Below are 27,964 nucleotides of genomic sequence, written 5' to 3' on the forward strand. Positions count from 1 at the left end.
AGCCGCGGCGTGGGAGGGAAAGGAAAGCGTCTCTCCGGACCTTTTGCTCTCTCGCTGTTGCAGAGGAGACGCTGGCCAAGAAAAATCTGCTGTTATCTCCCACGCACTTTCTCCTCCAGCCTGGATCGAGCGCTCCTCCCTGGTGCTATGGCCCTGACCCCCGGCCGAGCCTCGCCTGCTTTTCCAATAACCTGGGCGGGAAAGGGGAGAGGGCTGACATGGAGGTAGGAAGGGGAGCAGATGTTGATTCCCAGCAGTTGTCTAACCTGATTATCCTCTGGGCACATTCGGCAAGCCGTCAGGTCTGAGAGAGGTAATGAGGGCGCTAACCGGTCCTTCTCCGTTCCCAAACAGGCAAACTACGGCCGGTGAGCCACGAGACCTGGAAAGCGCTTCACCCGTCCTTAGCAAGGGCAGCGCGCAGTTATAGACTAGTCGAAGCCCGGGAAGGTCCGAACAAAGCAGCAGATCAACTCTCCTAACTCGCTTCGTTCCCTAATTGGCCGACCTAAATAGAAAGGATAGGAATGGTAGTACAGCACTTCTAGAGGCTCAGGTTATGGGGAAGTTTGGTGAGGGCCATTTTGCTTTTAGGGAAAGATGGGGATTTCCAGGCATTTTATGGGAAATGACTTCTTACTCATTGTATAATAGACAGTGCTGCAATGTATAAGCAATGCCTGGCTCTACATATTACGATTCAGGACTTGACTGATATATTCGGTCATAATCATCATCTTGCAGAATATTCTACTTGTAATTATCTATAGTGTAGTGATAGGAGTCAAACCAGGAACTCCTGGTCCATGTCTGGAATCGATTTCAAATTCACTGAGTGGCTTTAAGCTGTTATCCCCAAACCTTATCACTTTAAGGTGAACTTTATTGACCTACCTTGCAAGTTTGTTTCATGCATCACTGCCATAAGGCAATGAAGCCTTTTGGACACCCCAAAATTAGAGCTACTACCAATTATTATGAAGTTTAGTAACAGTAGCAGTGTGTAAGTGCCCTAAGGATGAAGTTGCATGGAGATCTATGCACTTCACATCCCACTGAAGTTAATGACAACATTCTCATTATATCCTGGTTTGGGCTATAATTGATCAGGTAATAGAGGCAGCAAGCAACGGAGGCTTTCTTGTTGAATGACGAACACCAATGAGTTTAGTGGCAAAATAGAGATTGTAAAAAGCCATTGTAATTTATTGCATTCTTAACTTCATTAGGCTATAGAGTGCCTGTTTTATTTTTGCTGCAAACCTTTTTAAAAATAAGCATATTTGTTTATTTAGATTGCTGTCTTGCACCACAATACAGTAATCGGTGGGTTTTGTTTTGTGTCAGTGGCTCAGAACTCTGCAGGCTGAACTGGAAGTAAATCTCCATGTACACCAGCACTTAACTCCTAATAAATATATATAGGATTGTATTCTTACATGCTAGTCATATACCTTCAATTTATTGCCAGAGAAATTTCCATTGACCATAATCCTATACTAACTGAGCTCCCTAACATCAGTAGGGCTTACTTTGGAGCAGGAACCTATAAAGGAACATCTCCATCATTAATGACAAATCTTCAAGCTTTAGGTCACTACCCCACTAGCACTTTCCCCTACCGCGTCTTCTAGAATCATTCAACCATCATTGTGCCAAAATAACAGCAGTGGGGACAGGCTTTCTATCACTTCAGTGATGGCTGGGTGATGCTCTGTGCACTCCAGATGTATTGAATTACATCTCCCAAAATTCCTGCCACCGTGGCTATGCAGGCTGGGAACTTTGGGAGATGTAATTCAAAACATCTTGTGGTACCAGACTAGGAAAGGCTATATTCAAGACAATACTTGAGAGGACAGTAAGTTGGGATGATATGCTTTGTTCTCTTGGGGTTTCTTTGTAAAGTAAATAACATATTATCCTGACCCTGGTTTTGACAGGAGTTTAATCAACAGTCGTCAACAAATCAGGTATAACTAAAGTAAACACTTCATTCTAGAAGTATTTCAGAATCCCAGTCTTATTCTCCAGACTTATCCTAAATAGTTTAACCTCAGGAGTAACTTTTACTAGTTTCAGAGAATTGAAATTCACCTTAAGTGATCTAAGACCACAGTTGTTTTAAACAAAATTCGGCAAAATTATAATTTGCTGAGGTATGCATTATAAAGAAAACAAGCTACCCATTATAGAATTTAGAGAGAATCCAAGCAAATAAGCATGTCTTGATTGGATTATGCAGTTAAATTTAACACTGATAATCAAAGAAAACTCCTTTATATTTAAAGGTTTGGATAAATGAATATTCCTAGCGAATAAAATGTATTCAATTAACTCAAAACCTCATGCACTTCTGAACTGAAGTGGAATCGACTGTAATTGATTTATTTGAAACCAGAGGTTAAGGACTGAATTAGCTAAGTACAACTGGGTATTTCAAGCCACTGACTTATCAAATGTCAAATCTCTTCTATTTTAAATATTATTTCAGCTGCAGGGCATTGCTGTCCTGATGGCTGTTCCACCAGTTAAATCTCAAATTATATTAATATTCGATTTTGGAGGTTGGAAGGAAGGAGGGGTAGATTATGATTTATTACAGAGGAGGGTGGTAACCATTCAGCTTGAAGATGCATTGTGGTACATTTTTTAAAAATGCATAAATTAGCATAGCATGAAGGGACTGCACTATAACTCATTAACATTTCACCATTCATACTAATTTCTATAACGGTGTGTGTGTTAAGGTTAGTAGCTAAAAGCATTGCCTAGAATTTGAAAGGCTGCAACAGTGATTGATTACAACACTTAAAATACATCCCCCCCCCTCCGAAAATACTGTGAAAGTAATTATCATGATTTGGTAACTGCACTTTTGTCACAGCAGATGAGCCCCAAACTGCAATGAACCCATTATTATCTCCTGCAATAAGCATTGTTTTAAAAAAAATAGTGAGATATCTTCTTAATGTTTACTGCAGCTTTCTAAAGCAGAATAAACAAATAGCTTCAATAATCATCAGATTTCCTGTCCTAAGTTAGCTAAAAGTAAGTTTCATTTTTAAAAAACATAAGGAGGGGGATGTTAATAATAATTAACGTATTTCAACTAAGCTAATAATCAAAACCAAGTTTCATTTTCATTTACTTAAATTCCACCATTTTTGGTGTAATACATTTCCAAGTAAATTTATTCTGGCTTCAGTTATTAGGTTTATACTGAAGGCAATGGCAAAATTCTGATTTAATTAGAAGTGGATTATATCCTTAAAACTGCAGTATTTCAACCTCAATTGATTTATTATATATAATGTTGATCCATAGAATATTTTAATATGTGAATCAAGCAAGGTATAAATATTATTTAATGTTTAATGTTATTTTTACAAAACTGTAGTTCTTAATTGTTTGCAATAAATAATTATGCAATATTTATTAAATTTCATTTCTGAAATTGTATTTTAGTGCCGGATACATTATTCATATCCTTTAAATTATTAGGAATGTTCTAAAGTTAAATATGTTTTATACATTCCCCAGTTACAGCCAAAAACTATTAGGCAGAGCTAAAAAAAAAAAGTAACAAGCATCTGTAAATCCAGATATGAATGAATAGTATTTAATAAGATTGTTTTTCATTTAAAAATGAGTATTTATGCATTGCTGGAGAAAGAGCAGCAGTGTGTGCATTGCTGTTTATGAATGCCATTGTGCCTGAGGTTAGGATCCCCCACACAATCTGAGTTGCAGCCAAGAAAAACAGCCCAGATAGACAATGCTTCACTTCACCTGCTACAATGCTGTGCATTTCATTTATGTCAAGGCTGCATGTACAGTTAGGGTTCATTCACCTCATTATTTTGTTACATCCGCTTTACAGTTAACCAATGTATCTGGGGCAAGGGGATGAATAAGCATTTTCAAAAAGATATGCAGAAGATCCACTTTCAATGTCTATCTCAAAATTACGCATGTGCACAAATAGATGCAACAGCACATTCATATACCATTAGAGGAAGAATATTTCACTGTAAAACCGCATTTTAAAAGCAACAACTCCCCTCTGCTATCTTGGTTTTCTGTTGCTAAGTAAACCAGCAAACAGGAAGAAAATGGAACAACTAGTCTTTATCTCATGGATTGGCTTCCTTTATCAACAATCCAGTCATAGAAATTCAAGACCTAATTTCTCTTTGCTGAAGGTACCAAAATGTACCAAGCTGGTTAGACTTTTCAATTCTGCTTCTGGAATAGAATATCTCTAGAAGACCCTGCACTGTCTTCTCAGGCATACCATCACACCTGCAACTTTTTGCAATACTTATCAGAAGACCAGACAAACAAAATTAATCTGTGTTGGTATCAACCATTATGCTGGAAATAAGTTTCACAATGTTTGCTCAAACACTTCAGCTTCAATACTCCAAATCAGCATTTTAAGTATATATTTCACAGAAATAACACTTTAAGATCAATATTCCACTCTCTGCTTCTTTTCTATCAATGCCACCTTTGCATAAAGCCAACTTTTCACCATATGAACCCAAAGAAAATGAAATAATGAGTGTAACTGTAATGTTCACAAGAGTTCAATTTGAGCCAATTTCTGATGTACAAAATATGTTAACATCTCTTCCAAATGGATATCCACATTCTCTGGAAGTAATAGCTGGCCAATAAGAGAATAAAATATTTTATGCCTGTCTAAATGTTTGAGTTGCCTTGGTTATAATTCAAAACATTTATCATTTGAACATAAGGTCTTCCTCATCCAAAATATTGGAAAAACTATTATCATATATATATTTAAATATTTACAGTAGTGTGACATATACACATTCATAAAATTATCAAACCTAAAATAAATCTGAAGTATATGTCAGTCAACCAAGATGAGTATGATGACTTATTTTCCCCAATATGAAAACTTATCTCATTTACATACAATTGATTTTTTTTTTAAAAATTGTGTTCTATATGAACATTTGTATGTGAATATGCATACAGTTACTCATAATTCTCAGTCAGGTATAAATCTCTTCCCCATCTTTTAAATGGCACTGAGGATTAAAAAGCAAGTCATATTATGTCAAACATTTAAAATGGGTAGCCCTGATATATAATTATGAAGCAAGAACAAAACCTAAAGATAAATAAATAAAATAAAACTTTATTTTTAAAAAATAAAATTACCTTTCAGTTAAAGGAAACTGAAATGCCATTTCTTTAACAGTACAATATTTTTTTAATCCAAAAGAGTACATTGTGTTTTATTGTGTAATTTGTCTGAATACAGACTCAGTGGAATATCTAAATGATACCCTGCTCTGAACTCCAACTTGAAAGTAAGTTTTTATTATACTTGAGGGAAACAATGGGTTCAGCTGCTTATTGCAAAGAGCAATTGTCAAGGGAGAGTTAAACTCAATTACTGTAACCATACTGAATAAAAAATACTGCCAAGAACAAAAATACGCCTGGGTAAAGACAGCCACTGAATAAAAAAAATCGACATAAAGCGTATCAAATATTTATTTATCTGGGCAACAAAGGACTATGATACATTGACAGGCATGGAAACTACTGCCAGCACAACTCAATACAATACAACTGTAACTGCTTCCAATATGGCCGGTGGAAATAGAGGATACCAGGTGGTCCCCAATGTATGGAAGTTCTTTGAACCAAAAGGCAACTCAAAATGAAAAAGGGGAGAGGGAAGTGAAGATCCCCAATTCTTTATCTGAATAGACAATATCAATTTATTGCTCTGATTATGCTTTCAGTAGAAAGACCCTGGATATAAACTTTTTTTTTTAAAGCCACAACATACAAAGTGTTGTTAAAAATTCCTAAGATGTGGGAAACAACTTTTTTGGGAAGGGGAACCTACGTTATTTCAGTGGAAATGGTGGTAGTGGTGATTGGTCTGGGTTGGATGGTTGGTTTCTCTTCCTTTATCAATGTGAAACTAAATATCATATTAATAATATATTTGTAAAAATCCGAGTTACTTCAATCGCTTAGCTGCTTTATTGTCGCCTTTTTATAACATGCTACAACAGGGCTGAAGTGATGAATCCCAGAAAATACCACCCCACCCTCCCCCTAAAAAACTCCCCTCCCATTTTCTAAATAAGTAACTATGAACCACAGTGATGGAACTAAGATGGAAAAGACTTAAAAACCCACTAAACAAGAGGTAAACGAGATCACCAGATAAATAATAAAAAAGCTTCAAACAGACTCACCATATTTACAATTCCCATTAAATTACACATAAATAAATATATACATACATGAACACTGATTCCCTTATAGAAGCACTATGAATCGGTGTCACCATAAGAAAGTTCAAATTAGTCGCTTTACCTTGGCAGAAGAGAGGTTCTAAAACTGAAGACATGACATGGAACTGCATGTGGTTTGTGTTCAAGTTTATTCACAATACTGATAAAATGTCATCATCATCATGATCATCATCATCATCCTTTCTTTCCTGTTTTGTTTTGTTTTGTTTTGTTTAAATATGGCTACAATCTTAAACGGAAGTTTGTATAAGGGAAGGTGGTGATCCAGTCCAATGAAGCTCATTTGTTTTTTGTTTTTTCCACATTTAATTAATTATTAACCTTTAAATTTAGTTCTTTCTCTTTTTTTAGAAAAAAAGTTCTGCTTTATTTTTATCACTGTTTATTTATTTTTGTTAAAAATAATAAAAGTTCACACAGACGACAAAAAGAATTTTTTTTCCTTTTCCTCCTAGGATGGCTTGATCGCCTCCTTTGTTTTCTCAGGCTCCAGACTGGGTAGCAACTGGAAATGAACTGGGAAGTGGTGGAGGGAGAGAGGGAGGGAAGAAGAAAGAGGACTGAGGACAGGGTGGGGGTATGTGAATTTCCCGGTCCTTCTGTGTGAATAGGCTGGGACAGATTTCTGAGCTTCTCTGGCCGTAGCCTCAGGGTGAGGAGGAAGGGGAGGGAGGGCCAGGCTGGCTGGTTGGGTCGGGGCTGCAAGAAGAAAATCCTCATTTTCTGTGCTTCTCTTCTTTGTCGCCGCTTTTGGTGCTGTTATCTGTGTGACTATTAGGATTGTTGCTGAGGTACATTTTGTCCATGGCCTTGAGCGCCTCGGTGAGATAGTTCTGCAGGGCAGTGACTGCGGCGCACACAGCAGGGCTGCCAAAGCCGTGAGAGATGAGGTTGAAGTGGGTCAGGCAGCTCTGGATGCCCGGCTCCAGAATGGGGGTGGGCCGAGAGTTCCCCAGTGGAGATCGATCCTGAGCCAGCAGGTCGGTGAACTCCTTACAGATCTGTCTGCAGCATAAATGGAGCAGAGAGAAAGGGAGGGAGGAAAATAAGCCAGTCTTGTCAGCAAGCGGGCAAGCAAGAAGTCAGTGCCTCCAGAGCAAAGTCATGCATACACAGAATCTCTCCTTTTAGACTCTCTCTCTCTCTCTCTCTCTCTCTCTCTCTCTCTCTCTCTCTCTCTGTGCGCCTATGATGCCCTGTATAGAAATATCTACATCAGTGACAGCCTTTCTCTTTCTCTCATCTCCCTGGCTTATCCCCTGCACTGATTCATACACACTTCTTCCAGGAGCAATATTTTCCCTTTTGCTTTCCAACACATAGATGCATTTTTACACAGGATCCCCCTCTTATCTTATGGCATCTAGAATCTTTTTCTTCTCCCCACATTTATCTCTCTTTGCGTGCACATTACACACCTATAGGGTGCTACTAATCCCTTAAGTTATGTGTCAGAAAATGAGGACTGTGTCTTTATTTCATCCCAAGGATAACATTTATTGTTACTGACTGTGTGGAAAATATAATGCTAAGCTACTACTGTATCAATAATTATCGTAACAACAGCTTGCATCATTTTCCTAAAAACTTCAGATGTATTATCCATCCCAAAATGCTCTCACATTTATTTACTAATGCTGATTTCAAATATATAAGGGTTCTCTGTCACACTCAATACATCTCTTTGTTTTAATTTAACTCTTTCCTCTCATATACATTCACATCATTATCTTCATAATCACATCAAAAATGTCAGAAAGTTCTACATAAATCACACAAGCATGCATGTTTCTCCTTGATACAAAATACATCTCCCCCTTCCTTCCTCTGTCCTTCAGAGTAATACCCATTGTTTCCCCCATCAAACTTTTTTTTAAAAATTCTGTAATTAACATCCACGTCTATTCTTCTGGTTTAAGTCAACAGTTATTTTTTACACCTAGAATCATCATAAGTTTATAGTTTTCTTTGAAAGTAAGTTGCATTGACCTCAGTAACACATCTACTACTTTTTCCTTTTCTTTTTTTCATTTAGGATCCTCTACGTGTGTTTATGAAAACTTCCATTATTCTTAGCCAGCAAATTGGCAACATTTTATTTTCAATAAAGTGTGAGAGTTAATTTTATGGACAAAAGGAAGCTCAAGTATAGGAGGTGAGCAGTTCTTTGAGCTACTTCCTTAGCTTATCAGTCCCAGAACTCTCATTTCATAGAAGATTTGGTGGCATTAAAAAGATGCAGGAGTGTTTGTGTAGGACACCACAGCATTGGAAAAGAAAGGATCCACTCAGAAATTAGATTCATATCAGTAAGTAAACTGTCTGTGGAGGGGAAAAGCCAGGAGCATATATATGACAGCAGTTGAGTTTCTAAAAACCAGTATTAAGACATATTTCAGCTGTATACGTCTTCCAATAACTGGGTGCCCTCTGGCCCACTGTTCTTTGGTGAATCACCATCTGTAATTAACAACTATGAGGGGTAAAGTATTTTAATTTCCAGCAAACACATCATTTACAATAATTGAGAGTTCCCTCTCCTCTTCCCCCACCACCTAACCTGAATATTGAATATCTTTTCTATTAAGTTATCCCTAGAGTCCTTCTCTTAAAATAAACCCCACTGGCATTTTAGTTGCTTAGAAGTGAAATACTTTTAATACCTGATTCACAGTTAATCAATCTTGAGCATTTTTATTCAGGATGTAAGTTCCATTGAGATCAATTTACTTACTCCCACGTAACTATGCAATCTTGTCTACAATTTTCAAAATAAATCCCACTATATTTAACGGGGCTTACTCTTTGATAAATCTGCAGAGGCTTGCCATTATAATGTGCCATGTTCTTTCTTTTTGAATGCATAAACTGAAACGCACGCCTCTAGGAGCACCATTCCAGGGAGGGGGAAAGGATCATTCTCATTCCTCTGCTTGATTTCGGCAGTAGCATCACTGGCAATAATGTTTCCCCTCGACGAGGAATGTATACTATGTAGTTACCACGTCAGGGCAATCATGCAGGTACAGAGAATGACATATCCCTCCAACAAACGCAAATGCACCAGAGGAAACACACAACCAAACATAACAAACAAAATCCTTCCTTAGGGATATTCCACAGAGGTAAAAGTCTTACTTCGTCGCTAGTAGCATGTTTTTTCTTGTGACTTGCTCGTTTGGATCGGAATGTTGTCGGTTGAGAAATTCAGCTACTGCTTTGGCAGGAAATTCTGTTTCACAGACGTAACCAAAATCTCTCGCGAGATGCACAGCTTCTCCTGAAATGCAGTTGGGTGGAAATACATACTTAATCAATACCCAGAGCTCAAGCGGGGGACAGGAACACAGGGAACTTGCTCCATCTCCATCTATGGGATTTGTTATTAGACTTTCCTGGGTGCATCTTTGGATTCTTCACGTGGTATTCAACCAATTAAGATTAACTGGCAGATTTACAATCTAGTAGTGAGACGCTGCTTTAGCAAAGACTAATATCTCAGTGTGCAAATGAAATTTCCTGAAGGTAATAAGTTGCTACGGGGGGCGGGGGGGGGAGTGTCAAATGCATTGTTTTAAATCAAACTATGCACATGTTAATTCTGATCCTAAAATATGCTTTCGGGCGGTGGGATACTGATTAGGCAACTCAAAGTCATAGATGTAATCAGCCTTCAGTCCTAAATTATATTGCAATATATTTAAGACGTTTTGTTTAATACACTAACAAAAGTGTTCCAAGTATTTTATCTCTGCTTTGTAAAGTTTAATTATGTTTCTATTTGTGCTTTCAGTTTATATTACATTATGGGAATAAATTATGTATATACACAGAAAAGAGAAACATACCAAACATATAATTATTCTGTTCCTAGAGATTAATACTGATCATTGATCACTATTTCAACCCCCCCCCCATAGACTGCATTAAATAGTTAAGTTAAAATTAAAATTTAACTTGATCGCATATAATTATCCTTCCTTCCCTTCCTCTCCCCCCTTTTTCAAACGATTAACCATAAGAATTTTAGGGTCATTCCACTGAGACTGTCTGTTTTGTTGATTTTCAAATCTTTGGTTTTAATTTCCTGAACCAGTTGGTTTTCACCGCAGGGCTTCCTGCCATTAGCTCTAGGTCCGGAAGAACGCATGCGCCAATTAGAGCTTCAAAGCCTCAGTCCACGGCGCTTGTTTCCATAAAATGGAGCGGATCATAAACAATAACAGGACTTTGGAAACGGCCTCATCGCGTAAGAACCACAACCAAACAATCATCTATTATCTCTTGAGAGGGAAAAAATCAGCCACTATTATTAGTTATCTATTCATTAGCCTTATTCCTATGTTTCTCTCCATTGTAATATGATAATCAAACCCTGGCCATTTTTTAAAAATCACTCTTTTGAAATTATAGATTTTATTAAACGTTTAGACTATTCCCTAACATCACAATAGTATTAGCATTTATCACTTTTCCCCCTTCCCCCTTTTTCCTCCCCTATCCTTTTTTTCTTCAGCTACTTGTAAACTTTCTTTTGCTTTCCTTGATTACCCATTAGTTGCTCGTGGCATGTAAATACACTAGTTATTAATGACAAGACTCTTGATGGTCTCTCAGTGGCGGCTGGCGTTTTTATAATGCTGTAGCTTCACTTCTTTGAACTTAAAAAAAAAGGAAAGCAAGCAAAAAAAAGAGCAAAAGAGGGCTATTAGCTGATAGTAAGCAAAACTAAAGCTAACCTGGCATGAAGAATGACTTAAAATTCACTCTACATAACCAAAATCAAGGTTAAAGACCTCAAAATTAAAACCTAGTGAAGACTGCATGCGTAGGACACTCTGTGTCAACTTCCTTGGGTCAATAGCTGCTACAAAGTAATTCTCAATTTAGCATGCCCCTTGCATTTCTTTTTCCTCATTATAAACTTTATAACTATTTTAACATAAAGGAAGATACGTGACCTCCCTTTTGTCTTCTTAATGTTCAAACAGTACATTCACCCATCCTCTTTTCACAGTTAAAATAGAAGAAAAATAAAGCATTCCTATATTCCTTAATGATAACAATCAAAGAGTTGTTCAGAAGCTTGCTGCAAGGCTTAGGACACTATTAAATCATGATTTAGGTCAAGGATTCCCAAACTAATTCAAGAAGTTAAGATTCTGTATTTCTCAGATGCAGATGTCAGAATGATTTAAATATAAATAAGCTGCTGGTATGTAGCTTAAAGTAGCAGAGTTGTATCTTTGGGTAGCTGCAGGATCTAACTTTTTAATGCTTACTAATACTGCAAAGAATGAGATCCTGAGCACTGGAAAATGATCTTAAGTGTTGTTGGGTCCAATAAATGATCTTCCAGCCTACCTGCTACAGCACATTAATGCAGCATGCTTTTTATGTACCAAATAAAAATAAACAAAAAAGCATTCCTGATCTCATTTCTAAACAAGATTTCTTTTCCTCCCTGTTTGTCTAAAATTACTCATATAGTTAGTTCGGTTGTTTCTGAAGCAACTAGCGAAGATGGTATCTCCTTAGTGGTTGGTAATGCTGCCAATAGTTCTGGGTCTGTTGCCCCATTATCAAGCATAAGAACCAAGGACAGATATAGTGCTTTTTATAAGTTCTTTTCTCTGAACACTGTTTATATGTTTGCTTGGTAGGCCAATATATATATATATATGCATACACATACTCTGTTCAACTCTGAAGACACTAGAAAATAAAGATAGAGCTGAATGGGATAAAAATAAAATCAAAGGTACACAATGTTTATTTGGGATTCACTATAGCCAACTATTAATGAAACAATTAACATTTTCACCTCATGACAGTGTTTTTAAAGCATTTACTGATATAGCAGTTAACAGGGACTTGCTCTCAGAGTTCCTCCTTACATTCTTAATGATTCTCTAGATTTGGTGTTATACTGTCTACAACTAAGGAGTGATTTTGAGTTTGTTAAGCTATATTCACTTCAGCAGGAATAACAGAACAAAACTATGGACTTCAAAGGGAAGGCTCTAGAATTTGCAGTGAGTAACATTGTTCATATTTAACCTGATTTTCAATCTAAATTAATTTCATAGGACTTATCATTGGAACTTCTGTAAAGTGCAGAATATAACTGAAGTATTTGCATTTAATGTATTTGTAAATATTAAATCCATTCATTCCTTAAACATATTTACAATAATATACATTCAGGGAGCAACCATCTTATTGAGGTAAATGGACTGATAATCTTCAGCATAACTACTTTTTCTAATTCTACTAGTTTGTAAATTGTAGCCCAATTACATTTCTTAGTATGATAATTAATCTATTAAATATTGAAATGCTGTTAAGAGCAGCAGTTTCTTTTGAATAAGTAGCTCAGTCAAGTCATACATTGTATGGAAAATCATCATAACCCAAATCCCTGTTAGAGATATATACAATAATTGTACACATCACTATTTTGCCTCTTTCACTTGGGACTACACTGATTAAAATCCAATTAAAATCCAGCATGTCAATCAGTGATTAATAAATTAACCCATTAATTATGTTTACTCTGTTAATGTTTTCAGTCCTACTTTTTTAATGCAAGTGATCGATCAACCAGCAATCCAGTTAAAGTGAAGCATTACAGTATATGCCAACTTAGTTACATTCATGTCATTGAGATTTAGCCAAATCAAATATGATTTCAATATGAAATGCATTGCAAGGGTTTAAATCCAAACAAATATCAATAAAGCCAGTTCCAATGTTTTGACATCAATGGATTTTGGCTGGGGGGGGGCAAGTTTGATTCCCCTTTTTAAAAAAGTACAAGAGGAAAGGGTCAAAATGACCAATAATAATTTAAATTAAATAACATGCATAAACATTCCAGGCTCCACAAGGTTTGTTTTCCTCCGCTAACAAAAAAGAAACAACATTTTCCAAATAATGCCTTTCCTACTGCCAAAAAGCCATCACTTACCCTCCACTAGTGATGTCAGCAGGGTAACATTAGCAGCTTTACGTCTCCCGGCTGGCAAATTTAATCCTATTTTGTCCAGTTTTTCTCTCAAAGATCTCCCTCCATTTTTTGATTTTGCCCTGTTCCACACATTAAAAAAAGAACAGCACTTAACACACAAGTACCTTCAGGTTCATACTCCAACTCTTTCAGATACTTTGCTACAAATCTATTTTATAAATGCTTATTAAAAATATATGTAGTAAGTTTAATTTTGAAAATATTAAATTTGGGCCATGTAAGTACAGTTATACACAACTGTACAATATTCACTGAAATATATAATTTACTAAAATAACTATACAATTAAAACAGATAGTTAAATCTTTTATATTATAATATCAGCAGCAAATCATATGTGGACACCAATTATACTCAGGATGTTATAAAATATGCTTATATATTTTGATCAAACATACAGCCACTGAGAGGGTTTTTTTTATACATTTGTGAACCAATAGGGATGTGTTTTGGCCAGATTTCCTTGCATTATGTAAGATTTACAGTCATCATTTGTCTTTCATTATAGATACCACATTCAATCTGGTATACAGATTAAACGGGAAAAATAATTCCTATCTTGCACAAGAGTATGGGGATTTTTTAAAAAATGACTTTCTCATAACTGTATTCCTAGTCAAACTCCCCTCTTGCTCTGGCTTTCCTCAGGAAAGTAATGCTGGCAGTGCCCTCAGCTGGTGCGTATGAGCTTTCAACAAACTATGCTAGGATGAGTGACCTTGCTACACTAAAGGGTCCTTCCTATGATTGCTGATGTTGACTATAGGAGTTGGTTCCATTAACAGGACACACTGCCTGCTTCGAACAGAATGCAGCCTAATTTCCACAGATATGTGATTCTGTGCTGTATGGTGGTCCAGGCTGCAGATAATAATGACAGCAATGAAAACTGTAATTAATGCTAATTAATTCTAATTCTAATTGTCACTGCATTTTCAGTAAATACTTTTGTAATTCATACTTTGTAAACTTTTTAATCACAATCCTTTGAAATGGCTTGTTAATACTGTCATTTTATTTCATGTGCAGATTTAATATTGAAATATAGGTAGCTTCTTTCATATTGTCTATTCTAAAACAAGACCTGAAACTCAAATGCAAGATTTAGAGACTTGAAGGGAATGGTAAAACCAGTTTATTAAAGATCCTAGAGTCATTTTTAAAGGGAAATGTTGAAGGGTTATGGCTCTGATCTCAAAACATGGAGTTGATATATTCCCATTAATTCCACCAAATTTTTAAACAAGAGGAAATGGTCACTGAAGAAATTAAGGTGAGGAAACTTTTATGAGGAAATACTTAACAGAAGAGTACTATCAGCAGTCCTTTCTTTTCAAAATCTGTTATTAACCCTTATTGTGAAAAATAAACATGAAGAATAAGCCATGAAAAGCACAATGAAGTGCAAAACAAAACAAATGGGCTTTTTTTCTTTTAAAAAATGTGGAGCAGAAGTTAAAATCAGCAAGGTCTGAAGGAGACCAGAATATTGCAGCAGACAATAGACGAAAGAGCATTTGGATATTGGGAAGAAAGGCTTGTTCCTCCTCCTAATAACAACAGCTGCCTTCTGTAGATAGGAAAAGCAGCTCTGGAGAAAGAGGGTGAGGATTGCACTGGGGCAAAGCGTGGTGTAGTACCTCCTCTGTAAGAAATTAAACAATAGACGGGAGGAGGAGAGGTGGGACCTGGAGCCTTTTGGGAAAGAGATGATTGGCTGAGGCTGAACACCGCAACCACGTGCATACCCTCTCTGCCAATGGCCTCCCTTCCCGCCAAATTGCCTCGCACCGAATCCAGGGCAGAAAGATGGGGGCGTCCCTCCCCAGTTCTCTCTCGCACGTCTGAAAGCCCCGATTGGTCGGGCCGCCTCACCTCCGAAGCACTCCGCCCAGCAGAGACGCGTTGAGGCACTCCGGCGGGGACAGGCGCCTCTGCACTTCTGCCACGGTGACTTTGTATTTGGAGGTGGAGCTGAGTAGAGACAGGCGGCCGGGCACCGAACAGAAGACCTCGTTGGGATTCACCACGCCGCCGAAGAGCGCGTCCTTGTTGATGGGAATGGAGGAGACGGCGTTGGCGTTAGACTTGGAGAGGGACACGGGGCCTGCAGAGGGGGGAAGAAGGAAGAAGGGAGGCCGAGGGAAGGCAGAGCCGCGTTAGTGCACAAATGCTGAAGGGATTAGCAGCTGCTGGCAGCCTAAGGCGATGGTGGGGCGGCAGGCTTGGGAAACGTGGGGGGAGGCGTGGGCGATGACAGGAGTGGGGGAAGGGGATGAAAACAAGCCAGGAAAGGTGGCTGAGAGATGATGGCAGATGGGCAACAACGAGAATAACGGCGCGGGGGGGGGGGCTGGCTTTTGGAATAAGTGCCAAGGGGTAAGCCCAAGGCTGGCGGCCCCTTCCTTTCCTCTTCGTCCGTCTTTTTGCTTTAAAGGCCAAGAACCGAGAACGGCTTAGCCTGGGCAGTATCATTCACCCCAGACCCTCCTCCCGCGTGTACGCATCTTCCATACTGTCTGCAGCATCGACTCTGGGAGAAGGAAAAGAAAAATTGGAAACACACGCTTACAGGCTGGGAGGGGGGGGGGGTGGAATACAAGCCACAGGCTCTTTGCTTGCTGCTAATTTCCACGCAGTAACCTGGTAATGACTACATTACTTGACTTAGCCACAGTTGACCCTTGGAGAGAACCCCAATTTTAAATTTTCACTTTTTGAGAGGAAAAATGAGAGAGAAAGGGAAAGCTCAAGGGAGTTACAAAACCTTGCTTAAAAATCTAGTCTAGCCCTATGTACTTTGGCTAATTTAAAAAGTAAGCGAAGCTTTTCAGGCAGAAGCACACAAACAAGTCTAAGCATCTGGATTGGTTAGTTCCCAGCCCCCAATGAAGGACCAGTCTAAATCGGGATTGGATCAAAATTAAGTATTTTCCACGGGGCGGGGAGAAGAGGTGGGGTTAAAATTGCCTCTCCTGTCCTAAGTTATTCTAGTAGCAACAGCAACGGAGACCTATTGAGTTCGCTAGTAGGATTGAGGATACACGGTATTAAAGCGTTAAGAATACTGAAAAGATTACAGGAAGGAGACATATTCACTGCTACTAATATTTATAAAGGATGTCCACCTAATATACCTTTAGCTTGTTTTGGAGAATGTAATGCTACAAGCTACATGACTATGGGCTTAATTTGTACTAGAGTAGCTCCTACTACTTCCAATTGAATAGTTTCAAAGTAATTGGATTAGATGTCACAATTTCTGCAATTGCAACTTTTTATATTGGAAAGAGAGGCACCAAAGAGGTATTTTCATTACTGTTTTCTAAGATAACTGTACAATCTTTTCTTTAAATAACAATCGTCCCCAAACAAAATAAAGAGAAATGGACACATTTTTTTGCCTAGCTCCTTACTACCATCTGCTTCTCCAGAAGAAAAGAAAGAAACTTCCTTGACACAGCCTTCTTTTTTTCCCCAAATGACAGAAAGTTCCAGGGCATTGTTGAAAAACATGCAGGACAAGGATAAAATTCTCCCAAACCTTTTTGCATGTTCCAGCTTGGCTAACATCACTGAAAAATAAGGGCAGTCTTGTTTGGAGGCAATGGACGTTTGGAGGCATTAACGTCCCAACCTGGTTACACTATAAATATTTACTCTTTTATCAGCATCTGTTTATTCCTCTTGTCCTTCATCCTACGCTCGTATACTTTGCATTTTCACTTTAGTAGGTCTAATCCAAATGTTAAAGGGTGGAGCGTGGAGGAGGGATATCTAGGTTTTGGATAGATCACTTGTGACATTAATAGCTCTGGGGAGGCTAATAGAGACAATAGGAGTTAAACGAACTCTTGAGATTACTAATAAAAGAGCCAATTATCATGTCGACTTGGAAAGAGCATCACTTTAAGATTTATTCCTTGCACATCTAATTTGACGTGACAAAGACTCTCCAGACTGGGAGGAGGGGTGAAATTTTAGCTTTCATTGTGTAGCGCTGAGGTTTTCAAGGGAGAACCGTTTTGTAGAGCACAAGACCCTGATAATGTCTAAGAGAGCCAGTCACTCCACTAGAGCAAACGGAAATACAGATCCATTCCCAAACCTTTCCTATCAAATGGTCATAATCCAGCATTTCCCTGAACAGGGTTTAAAAGTAAAGCCAACCATTCTGCTCCGCTGCCAACATCGCGAACACCTTTAAACAACAACGAAATCCCGAAGCCGCACACGGTTTGGGAGAGGAGAGGAGAGGACGCTGTCTTCCAGGCAAAAAACAAGTGCAGCAAGACATTAGGTGGAAGCGGCTGAAATCGCACGGAAAGCGAGCCGCAGCCCCCGTTGCAGAGAGCACACTAAGCGAGCGAGGGCCCTTCCGCCATCCTTGCTCGCTTGTTACAACAAAGCCCTCTGATGTAAACAATCCAGAACAATCTCCTCAACCTGAAGCCGGGGAGGAGGGATGGAGGCCGGGGGGGGAGAGTGGGGGGGGGGGCTGAACAGGATTGGCGCTTTCTTAGGTAATGAAACATACTTTCAAGGCAACTAGAGAAATTAGAAGTCAGTTCTGAACCACAATGTCATTAGGAACAGCTAAAACATGGGTCTGTTTAGCTCGATAATATAATCATACATATACAGAGGCTGCGATTAAGTGAAAGAGGGTTATCAACCAAGATTGTCAATTTCGTTTTCCATTTTCAGCTCTGTTGTAAATTACGGGGAGGGGGCAGGGGAGAGAAACAATAGCTTTAGTAAGTTCTCTCAGCTTCAGTATCAAGCTTGTGAGGACATGCTTGGAATGCTAAAGAAGTGGCTTACCTTTCTTAATTACAGTTTGATCTGGGATGTTAATACCGGGGTCCTCTACGTGCTGCAACAAAAGCAATACAGAAGGATATGAATTTCTATAAACACACCAAGAGAAACCTGCGAAGCTCTTTCTTTCTCCATATCTTAACTAGATTGGTGTTTTTAAAAACAGGATAATGTTTCATTTCCATATATTGACCTTTTAGAATTTAAAAAGTAAATACTGGGTTCCTTTGGAAAGCAGAAATGGCTAGGTTTGGGGAGAGCCCATCTTTAGTGGCATCTACTCAGAAGTAGGTCCCACTGATTTCAAAAGGAATTACCTTCAGTTCAGAATGCCTGAACATACTCATAATTCAGGCCCTCCGCATTAATAGGGTAACTCCTAAGTACACGTGTATACATTATCCATCTTGCAGTGCTTCTTAATGCATGTTGCCTTAAGCTGAATTTCTATCAATGCCACTTACTCTGAAATAAGCATTTTAGGGGACAGCTTTCGTATCCTTTTGTGTTATTTTTAAACAGTGGTTAACACAGTAATAAGATTCTAGAAGAATGTTTTTGTGCCACCTCTGGATAGAGAGTACAGGGAGAAATGTCCAGAAAGCCATAGCCAGTGGCAGGAATGAAGAAAAATCCATTCCAGTGCACGTGTTAGAGGAAGGGAAGATAACCAACTCCCTCTGAGCTTCTGAGACCCGTAGCAATTCTGGCTCCCCTCTGGTCCCAGGCAGCGTTTGCCGCTGCTTTTAAATTCTCCTCTGGAAGGCTTGGTACTCCGTGCACGCGGGTGTGGCGCGCGCTTGAATTTCAGACGTGATTAGAAAGTAAAATGAAAATCGTGTTTTCTAATTCCCAAACTGACAGTCAATCTAATGTGTCTGTCTGTGTTTACAAATTAGCACTAACGCTGCTGAGCTAGAGAATTTCCCCTCGCGCTACCGAACTTCGGCACTACTATTTAGCGCAGGTGCGCGCGCGCGCACACATGCTCCTATGGAGACCCCCAAGCCCCCTTCCTTTCCCTCTCTAGTCTCCGTCCAACAATAATACCAAGTCTAACATTTTCCATTCTGCCTTGGATTTATGCTCCTGTTAATTGTGCCTGATCTCAATGATTCCGGGTGGATGGTACGAAGTTGCTTTATTACAGGTTTTATTGTACTCAATGCTCTCATTTGTAACTTGCCTAAAGTGCTTCTGGATTTGAGCATAATTAAATTGAGAAATGTTCAGAAATGACTATGGCTGCCGTTTTCTTTGGATTTTTTTTTTACTATATGGGGAAATATCCCTTCAAGCAAACAGCCCTAAACCTATAAAGAAAATGTAGTGGGGCATAACGTTTTTATTTGTCTGATTTTTTCACCTACACAGGGTCTACGCAAACCACCGACTGCTAGGTTTTAAAATCCCGCCGAGATACTTATGTTTAAATAATTCTCGCCCTCAACTTAGCATGTCTTCCGTACCAAGCTGCCGTCCTTATATCAATGACTAACTGCGGCAGCAGGGGAAAAATTTTAAATGGCCTTTCCTATGATCAAAATTATTTTCAAGGAACTTTATTAGCCTCCTCGCTCCGTGTCCACGAAGGTGTCTTTGCAAGGCCGCTCACTATTCCATTGTCAAAGCACGCACCCTAACGTGACGCCGCTTGCCTCCCTCTAAGATCAATGCCCTCCCTTAAAACGGATCAGATTTACCGGCTTTGGGAATAGCCGACCCCCAATAAAGAGGGAGGTGTTCCTGTTAAGTGTTTTTTAAAACTACCTGACAACAGTCTTTCTTAAAATGGGCCAGAGATCTCTTAGCTGCTCGGATAGTAAAATAACCTGTATTTATTATTTTAAAAAAAAAATTGCACACGCAATTCTCACCGCAACTGAAACCCCAGCAAAATCAAACTGTCTGCAACCTGATACCTAAAAAAAATATGCCATTGGAAGTTCCCCTTGATTTCAGTGCAACTGCTTTCACTTAAAAGTAGATTTTGCTGATTCAAACGGAGCGTTTTTCCAAGAAACCCTAGTTCCAAACCCGGTTTCCTTGCTGTTGTTTTCTTTCGAATGAAAAGAAAACTGGCTGGTGTATGTGTGTTTTAAGCTCCCCAATTCCCACAGAGACATGGATACTTTAAGTAAGGCATGGCTTTATTACAAAACAAAACCTAAGCGCAATTTTCTTCGGGGGGGGGGGGATAAGATAGTTGGGTTGTAATGAATTCCCGCGTTCTCTCCAAATATGGATTACTGAAAGGGAATCGAATAAAACGGATGGGAAAATTGCTGTCTTAGATGAACCCATCGCAAAATTATCGTTGCAACATAAAATTGGAAATCATTAAACTGTCAGTGAACATACCATGATAATATTTGATCCAGTAATCTGCGGTGACATTTTAGTAAGAGGAACCAAAACAAATCCTAGGCTAATATTAGAAACTTCCTTTTCCCTCGCCCACATATGTTTTCTACCCAGTATAACCAGCGCTAGAATCAGGCGTGAAATTACTGGTTTGTTTAAATTCTGGATTCAGTAGGAGAGTTTTTTGAGAGTCACTCCTCTTTTGCATTCAGACTCAGAAGGTGCTTGCCCCTGGTTATAAAGTGCTCCAGGCCGTTAAGGATGGGAGGAGAGAACAGTTTTCTTTTCAGATTATATTTGCAGCTAAGATCCAGACCAAAGCTAGAACACATTTAAGGCACTCCAAAATCTTAGTTAAAATAGGACAAGCCTTGCATTGTTATTGCCCAGTTCCCTTTCCCCTCCAACTGTCTGGAATTAGCACAAAGCACTATTAATTTTGATTTCTTAAATATAATAACAACAGCAACAGCAGCACATTGTTCTTTTTCCCTCTGTCTGGGTGGAGGGCCTATACCATTTCCTACGCCATGTTTGCAATCCGAAGAATTGCAATTCAGAGAGATTCTCTCTTTTCTTCCTCCTCTTCCTTCCCACCTTCCCAACAACCATCTCCGAAGTGGGAAGGAAGCTTTGGGTCAGCTTCGCTTTCTTTTTCAAGCCAGCGAGAGTCCGACTGAAGGCCAGGCTGTCTGAGGATGACACAGCCTTCCCAAGAGTCACCCCGCTTTGTCACGGAGCATCAGCAAGGTAGCATGGCCAATGACACCAGTCAGGGCTATTCTGATCGTGATGTCTCTCTCCTTCCTTCCTTCCTTCCTTCCTTCCTTCCTTCCTTCCTTCCTTCCTTCCTTCCTTCCTCCCTCCCTCCCTCCCTCCCTCCCTCTTTCTCCCTCGGCTCCTCCACTCCCCATCAACAAAAGCAAAGAGCTGTTTTTTTGTATCGAGCATTAGCAACGAAGACATTGGCGGGGGACAGTTCAACTCTGGTTGCCAACCAAGGTACACAATTGCTGCTTGCCTTCATGGATGGTATGCTGGGGGCTTGAAATGCACACTGTAATTCCCATCCACTGGTGGGGAGCGGGGGAGAGGAAGAAGGAGAAGAAGCGTGGCGGGGCGAGACGAAAAAAGGAGCCGACAGGAAGCCGCCTCCCCGCCTCACGGGTCTCCTTACCGGCACGTCTTCCAGCGAGTGAGGTATCGAGTGAATGGGAATGTCTCCTAGTCCTGAGCTCAAGCCGTGAGGTCCGTGCAAGAGATCTTCATGCCGCCGGTAATCCCTTCGGGGATCCAAACCGGAGAGCTGGTGGGGAAGTCCGCGGTGCGTATGCAAAAGCCCCGTGTCCTGGTTTTGCCTCTGTCCCGGCCAGCCCGGGTGCTGGGGCTGAGGCTGGGCGTGAAGAGGGTTCAAGCTATACGGATCGTTAACGTGGGAATACGGGTCTTGAGACTGCGGGTAAATGGGCTGATATGGAGGTGGGAAATAGGGGGGCTGAAAGTCAGCGTTCGGTGTATGTGAGAGCGGAGGTGCGCTGGTGTAGGGGGACTGACCCACAGTCCCCAGCTGGGGTAGCCGGGCTGTCCCGTTGCTGGTAGCATCGTGGCGGTCCTGATGAATAAGAACACGAGAAAGGGGACAGGGAGACCAGAGACAGAGAAAGAGAAGGAGGAGGAGACGGTCAAAATCAAACTGTGGGATAGGCCAAATGCTTATCACCCCGTAGAACTATGAGATACAATATATGCGCTCAAAGAAGACGCAGAAGCAGCCTTCTAGATATTCCCGTCTGGCAGAAATCAACATCATCTAAATGGAGCTGCGCAAATTATAGTTAACAACGGAAGAAAAAGCTCCAGTGAAAAAATGAACAAAATGCTCATACGGAGAGCAGATCCAGAAGATTTTCTTTCGAGAGGAATGGTGTGTATTCTGTATGTGTGCTTGTATGTGGGTGTGTGTAACCTTTGTTTTTAAAAAGCCTACGGGCACCATTGTCAAAAAGAAGTGAGCAAACAAATACTCTTTCCTTGCTCTAAAAAAGTGAAAGTGTATCATTGCTGCTTTAGTCCTCCTTTTCCCCGGAAAATGTCACCAAAAATGCCATTAAAAAGATCAGTGTTTGGGGAAAAAATACTTAAATGTAAGTATTCTGGTAAGCCAGCATTTACAAATCTAACAAGGGGGGAGGAACCAAAATGGACAATGTGCTATTTCACTGATTAAAATTAAATCATAATATAATACAAGACACATAACAGGTATCGTATGTATGTGCACGTGTAAATGTACACACACATACACACATCCATACGTGTGTACATGCAAATTATATTTTACGTAAATAACAAGACAGCAAAATTAAGAGAAACAATTTGGAAACATAAAGATAAAGCCAGAGGAGGAAAACGCAAAAGGTTTAGCTTCTGTACAACTGGGACTTGGTAAATTATGAAATTATAGCCCGCAGGTACGTCTCAAGGAAATTAACAGCCATCCAAATGGAAGTTGGGGGGGGGGATTAGTGGGGAATAAGAAAGGTGCCGTTAAATGCCTTGGACTTTAGTCTCCCGAGGAGCGTTATTAACCCGGGAAAGGACAAGAGCGGAAAGAAGAGGTGAAACCCAATCGGAAGGGGAGGGGAAACGCAAAGCAAAACAAAACACAATGGACGGGTGTGGAAGCATGGCTAGCCTTTTGTAGTTTACTTGAAGCAGCCAAAGTAATGAATAAGAAGCTTTTTCAAACAAGGAGAGGGAGACCCAGAGGAGAGGGTTTGGCAGGATGTGACACCCCGCCAGCCGACCACCCCCACCCTGAAGACGAGGAAAAGCATGATGGTGACAAGGTTCCCACCACCCATCCCAGATAGAGAAGTCTAAAGCCACTCACCATCGCTGAGAAACTGTGAACTAACATCTGCGCGGATTCGGGGGGACCAAGTCAGGGCAGGAAAAAAGGCAGAGAAAAGTGTGCTCTTTAGGTCTCGCTCGCTCGCCCTCTTCCTAGCTGTGCTCTTGCTCTGTCCCTCTCTCTCTTTCTCCTTCTTGCACACAAGCGCTCTCTCTCACACACACAATGGAAGAAGCCCGGGTTTAGACCACCCCGAGTCCCCAACGCCCAGGCTTGTCCGCAAGCACTGGGCAAGCGCGCCTATAATCCATCAGTCCACAACCGAATGCCCGACGTTCTGCAGCAGCGGAGGCGAGAGCCGGATCCTGGCGTGAGAGTTCACGATTCAAAGTTGAGTCGGTGTGCGCGCGCGTGTGTGTTCCTTAATCCGTTTGCGGGTGGTGTGCATGTGTGCGTGTGTGTGCGTTGGTCCCCACCTCTCTCTCTCTCTCTCTCTCTCCCTCCTTTTACTGCCGCACGTGAGTTCCTAAATGAGAGAGAGAGGGAGAGAGAGAGAGAGAGAGGGAGAGGAATCTGCAGCTTGCTTTCCTTAAGACTCCTAATAGCAGATATTCATGACTATTAATATTACACGAATACTTAATAAGGGAAGAATGGCTGGAAATCGAGCGTGAAGCGAGGAAGCAACTCAAGGCAGAGGCTGTTCTAAATGACGTCCATTGAATGAAGAAGCAGTGTATCTAATCAGAGGTGGGGGGAGCGGGAGAGAGACAAAAAGGGAAGCGGGGGGGGGGGAGTCATGCCGTTGCTGCGTCTGACGAATCACAGGAAAGGGGCAACATTTTAAAAGGTTGCAGGGCAGGCAGAAGTGAAAGAGAAAGACAGCCAGGGAGAGCAAACGGGTGGGAGCAAGGCAAGCCAAGGCAGGCAGAGCAGGGGAGAACGGGAGAAGGCACAGGGAGAGTGGATGGGAAAGGGATCTGGAGAGGAAAGAGGAGGGATGGGAAAGGGCACTAGAGGGGAGGGAGGGAAGGAAGGAAGGAAGGAAGGAAGGAAGGAAGGAAGGAAGGAAGGAAGGAAGGAAGGAAGGAAGGAAGGAAGGAAGGAAGGAAGGAAGGAAGGAAGGAAGATGTTGGCCCCTGGAAAGCAGGAGGCATAGCAAATAAAGAGCAGAAGGAAACTGGAGGGGAGGTAACGTTGAAAAACTTGGAGAAGGAGGGAGAAGAGAAAAGAAAGCAGAGAGGAAAGAATGGAGAATGGGAGAGAGCAGAGAAGGAGTTAAGGAGTTTCCGGGCAAAGGGGCAGCAGAGCAGAGGAGGAGTCGCGCTAGGAACCAAGCTCAAGGAAAGGAAAGGCGCACCTCGGGCGGCGGTGGCGGCGGCTGGGCGAAGTCAGGCGCCTCAAAGGACAGGGCTAGCAACTGCTGGGCTCCGGCCCCCCTCTTGGCCCCAGAGGTGCCGCCCTCTGGTTCCGGCTTGGTGCCCCCGGCTTTCAGCTGCCTGTGTTCAGGCGGGCCCGGCAGTTCCGCTCCGGCGGCGTCCTGCTGCGTCAGGTCCATGACTTGAGGGCCCGGAGGAGGAGGCAGCGCCAGCCCTGCGGGCCCTGGCCGGAGCCCTGAGCAGGGGAGAAGGGCTGGTCCCTCCCTCCTAGGCGTGTGGGATCCCGTCTCCCCAGGCGCTCCGTCCCCAAGGAATCGGGGCTCTGGAGCTCTTCTCCACCTCCTGGGAGCCCAGAGGAGCCTTCCCCCTTTGGGACTGAGGATCGGGGAAGAAGGTGGCGAAGAAAGGGGGGGAGGGAAGGGGAAAAAAGGGAGGCGACTGCCGCTTTACTGGCCCTGACAAGCTCGGGCTCCCAGGCTGGGCCCAACCCGTCCAACTGGCTGGGCAGCTCGCAGCCAGCGAATCCGGGGAAATGACAGGCCTGCTCCACTTTTCCTGCCAGCTTATCATAACAACAGGCATTTTGCCGCCGAGCGAGCAGGCCTCGGCACAACTCCTGGAGCACACCTCACCAGAGGCATGAAAAAACCCAGCCCCTTCATCGTTGCAAGCTGCTTGCCCTCCACCACCTTCTGAAGCTACTCTCGAGGTTCCCCCAGCTATTCTATTTTTTTTTTTTTAATTCAGAAACTGATGGAAAAATTAAGAATGGAGGCAAGTAAAGGTGCACTCCAATGTTCATCATGTTTAGCAAAACGTGGAAGCAAATTCAGTTCCAGTCAAAACAGTTGCAAGTTTTCCAAAGCTGCCCTGTGACCCAACTTAAAATAAATAAATAAAATACAGTATAATCAGGGTGATTTGTTTTCGGCTCTTGGGCATACTTACCTAGAAATACAAGCCATGAGGCTCTGTGCAGTTATTCCCAAGTAAATGGGAAAATAAGGCAGCTTCCAGTAGCCCAGGTCAATTTCAAGCCGTGCTTGCTAGTTTTTGGTGCTGGCTCTTGGGGACAGGCATTCTGCAAGCCTGCTGTCCTAGCCAAATATCAGCCCTGCGCGCCGCCCCAAACCCCTCTCCAGCCAGCCTCAGAAGCCTCTGGATCTCTTGGTGTATCACCTGAGAGTGAAGCCACACACGTGGAAATCCCACACACGGCTTTTGTAAGGCAATCCACAGGCCCCCCCTACTGTTCCGGTCAACTGCGAGGAAGGAAACGTTTCACCCGAAAACAACTGTGGGGAAGAAAGAACCGCACAACCTTCTCGATTCACACATTCAGTGAAAGAGAGAGCTTGTCCTGCACGCGTTTCTGACATTTGTAGACAGACTCACCCCTCCAAAGGAGCCATAAATCTCCACACCAACCGATGCTGGTTTTCTTAATTAATCTTCCAAACTGGCACTTGCTGGATTCTAGTGTGTGTGTATATAGAATTAATGAAGGCAAAATTGTGTGTACGCGCTCATGTTTGTACTGCACACCTAAAGGTAGGATTGGGATGGAAACAAAGAACCAAAAGAATTTGGAAGACTCAAACCCAAGTAAAGATAGCATCATTCTTGCAATCACAAAGAGAACACACTAGCATTTAACTCTACATCTTTCTAGGAACACATAGAAGATATGCGATTATTGAATTAGCAACCCTACTTCTATTCAAGTGGTCCATGTTCTGCCTTTTCATAAACACTTTCCACTTATCCAAATATCTATCTCTTCATATAATACTCTTTCCTCTACTATCATAATATTACTGTGCAAGATCTATCACCGAGGCACCCTGTGGACGCAAATTTACCAACAGATTGTTTCTGGCACCATACTTAGGCAATACTTCTCCATCTCTGCCTGCCCTCCACACCATCTGAATTACTCTGAGCATCTCCCACCAGCCATGCCCTACGAGGCTGCGCTTTTGAGTTTAAAAAGCAAGCTTAAAGCCACACCGCCTTCATCAACGCCATCCTCCTCTTCTTCCTGCTCCTCATCTAATTCTAATCAAAGGGCTGAGAGGAACAAGGAAGATGTAGCACCAGAGAAGATTTGATGCAGAAATGACAACTGTTCAGACCAGATAAATGTCTCTCAAGTGTGCAACACCAGACCTGTGGATCCAAGTTTTGAGAGCGCTGAGATGGATCTCTTTAGGAGATCTTGGGAACCCCTGTACTGACTAAAATACATTTTAATTTTGTCTTGTGATGCCTTTCCTCTTCCTCATTCATTTTGCTCATCCATTCCATCTTCTCGACCCTTTCCCTGTAGCTCTTGGGATACGGAGGTCTTTGCAGGAAGATCCGTGTGGATGTATTTTCTTTCTCCCCTCCCGGTGTGCTTCGGCAAAGGTCGTTTTTTTCTAAACCACCCCCGCACAGGCGTGTAGCCTCCGCCTGCCCCTTTTCGATTCCACCCGCCCTCGTCTCCCCATTTGCCAAGTGAAGAAGTTGGTCTCCCAAAGCTTCGTTGGCTGCTGCAAGGTGTTTTCCAATCGCAGCTGGGAATTTTTCTCTTTTCTTTTCTTTTCTCTTTCTTTTCTCTTTCTTTTCTCCTTCTCTTTCTTTTCTCTTTCTTTTCTTTTTCTTTCTTTCTTTCTTTCTTTCGCTCTCTCTCTCTCTCTTTTGGGGGGGGAAGAGAGAGACGGGGGCGGGAGGAAGGGATCCTCTTTCCTGGATGCCCCAGTCGCCGGAAAGCGCTTACCTCACATTCCTCATACTTGATATTATCCGTCAGTTTCCAGAGCATTTTCATGGATTGGCGTGGCGAGAGGCAAGGGGCGAGAGAGAGGGGAGAAAGAAAGAAGGAAAGAAAGAAAGAGAGAGAGAGAGAGAGAAAGAAAGAAAGAAAGAAAGAGGGAGGAAGAGAGAGAGAGAGAGAGAGAGGACGAGGCAGTTTGCCCTGCCTGCCTGCCTTGCGCTCTCCTCTGGCATGCAGAGCGCGCCCGCTGGAGTGCTGGAGCAGGCGGAGGAGGAGGAGGAGGAGGCGGAGGCGGAGGCGATCTCCCGTGCCCGCTCGGAGATCTCCCTCTAATGGTCGAAACTTTTCCCTTCTCCCACTCGTCTTTTACCAGCAGCCCAGTCGCCACCTCATTAGCATAGCAACCCTCGGCCAATTGCTCAGCAGCGCAGCAACTGGCCCGCG

At 41.7% G+C, this 27,964-nt stretch overlaps 1 protein-coding gene across 2 annotated transcripts; it reads right to left on the minus strand.

Moving 5' to 3' along the window:
• Positions 1-5,336: 5,336 nt before the first annotated feature.
• Positions 5,337-27,729, minus strand: TFAP2A (transcription factor AP-2 alpha). Of its 2 annotated transcripts, XM_007431134.3 has the most exons (8): positions 27,524-27,589; positions 23,423-23,449; positions 21,707-22,141; positions 18,169-18,220; positions 15,220-15,451; positions 13,285-13,403; positions 9,453-9,594; positions 5,337-7,319 (listed from the first exon to the last, which is right to left on the minus strand). In XM_007431134.3, the coding sequence occupies exons 1-8, from the start codon at positions 27,572-27,574 to the stop codon at positions 7,031-7,033; spliced, it is 1,347 nt and encodes a 448-aa protein (XP_007431196.1). In that variant the 5' UTR covers positions 27,575-27,589; the 3' UTR covers positions 5,337-7,030. The 2 variants fall into 2 exon arrangements, with proteins under 2 accessions (XP_007431196.1, XP_007431197.1); XM_007431135.3 differs by lacking the exon at positions 23,423-23,449 and having other exon boundaries at positions 27,524-27,729.
• Positions 27,730-27,964: the final 235 nt, after the last annotated feature.

This window comes from Python bivittatus, unplaced genomic scaffold, assembly GCF_059951505.1.
Source record: "Python bivittatus isolate LINGU-HERP-01145 unplaced genomic scaffold, Pbiv_v1 ctg000840_np1212, whole genome shotgun sequence".
NCBI classification, from domain to species: domain Eukaryota; kingdom Metazoa; phylum Chordata; class Lepidosauria; order Squamata; family Pythonidae; genus Python; species Python bivittatus.

Coding starts and splice junctions, on each gene's coding strand:
- TFAP2A (XM_007431134.3), bottom strand. CDS start 27,574: ATGAAAATGCTCTGGAAACTGACGGATAATATCAAGTATGAGGAATGT. Junction 18,221..21,706: donor ACTCGCTGGAAGACGTGCCG/GTAAGGAGACCC, acceptor CTTTTGTTGCAG/CACGTAGAGGACCCCGGTAT. Junction 15,452..18,168: donor TCAAACTGTAATTAAGAAAG/GTAAGCCACTTC, acceptor CCCCCTCTGCAG/GCCCCGTGTCCCTCTCCAAG.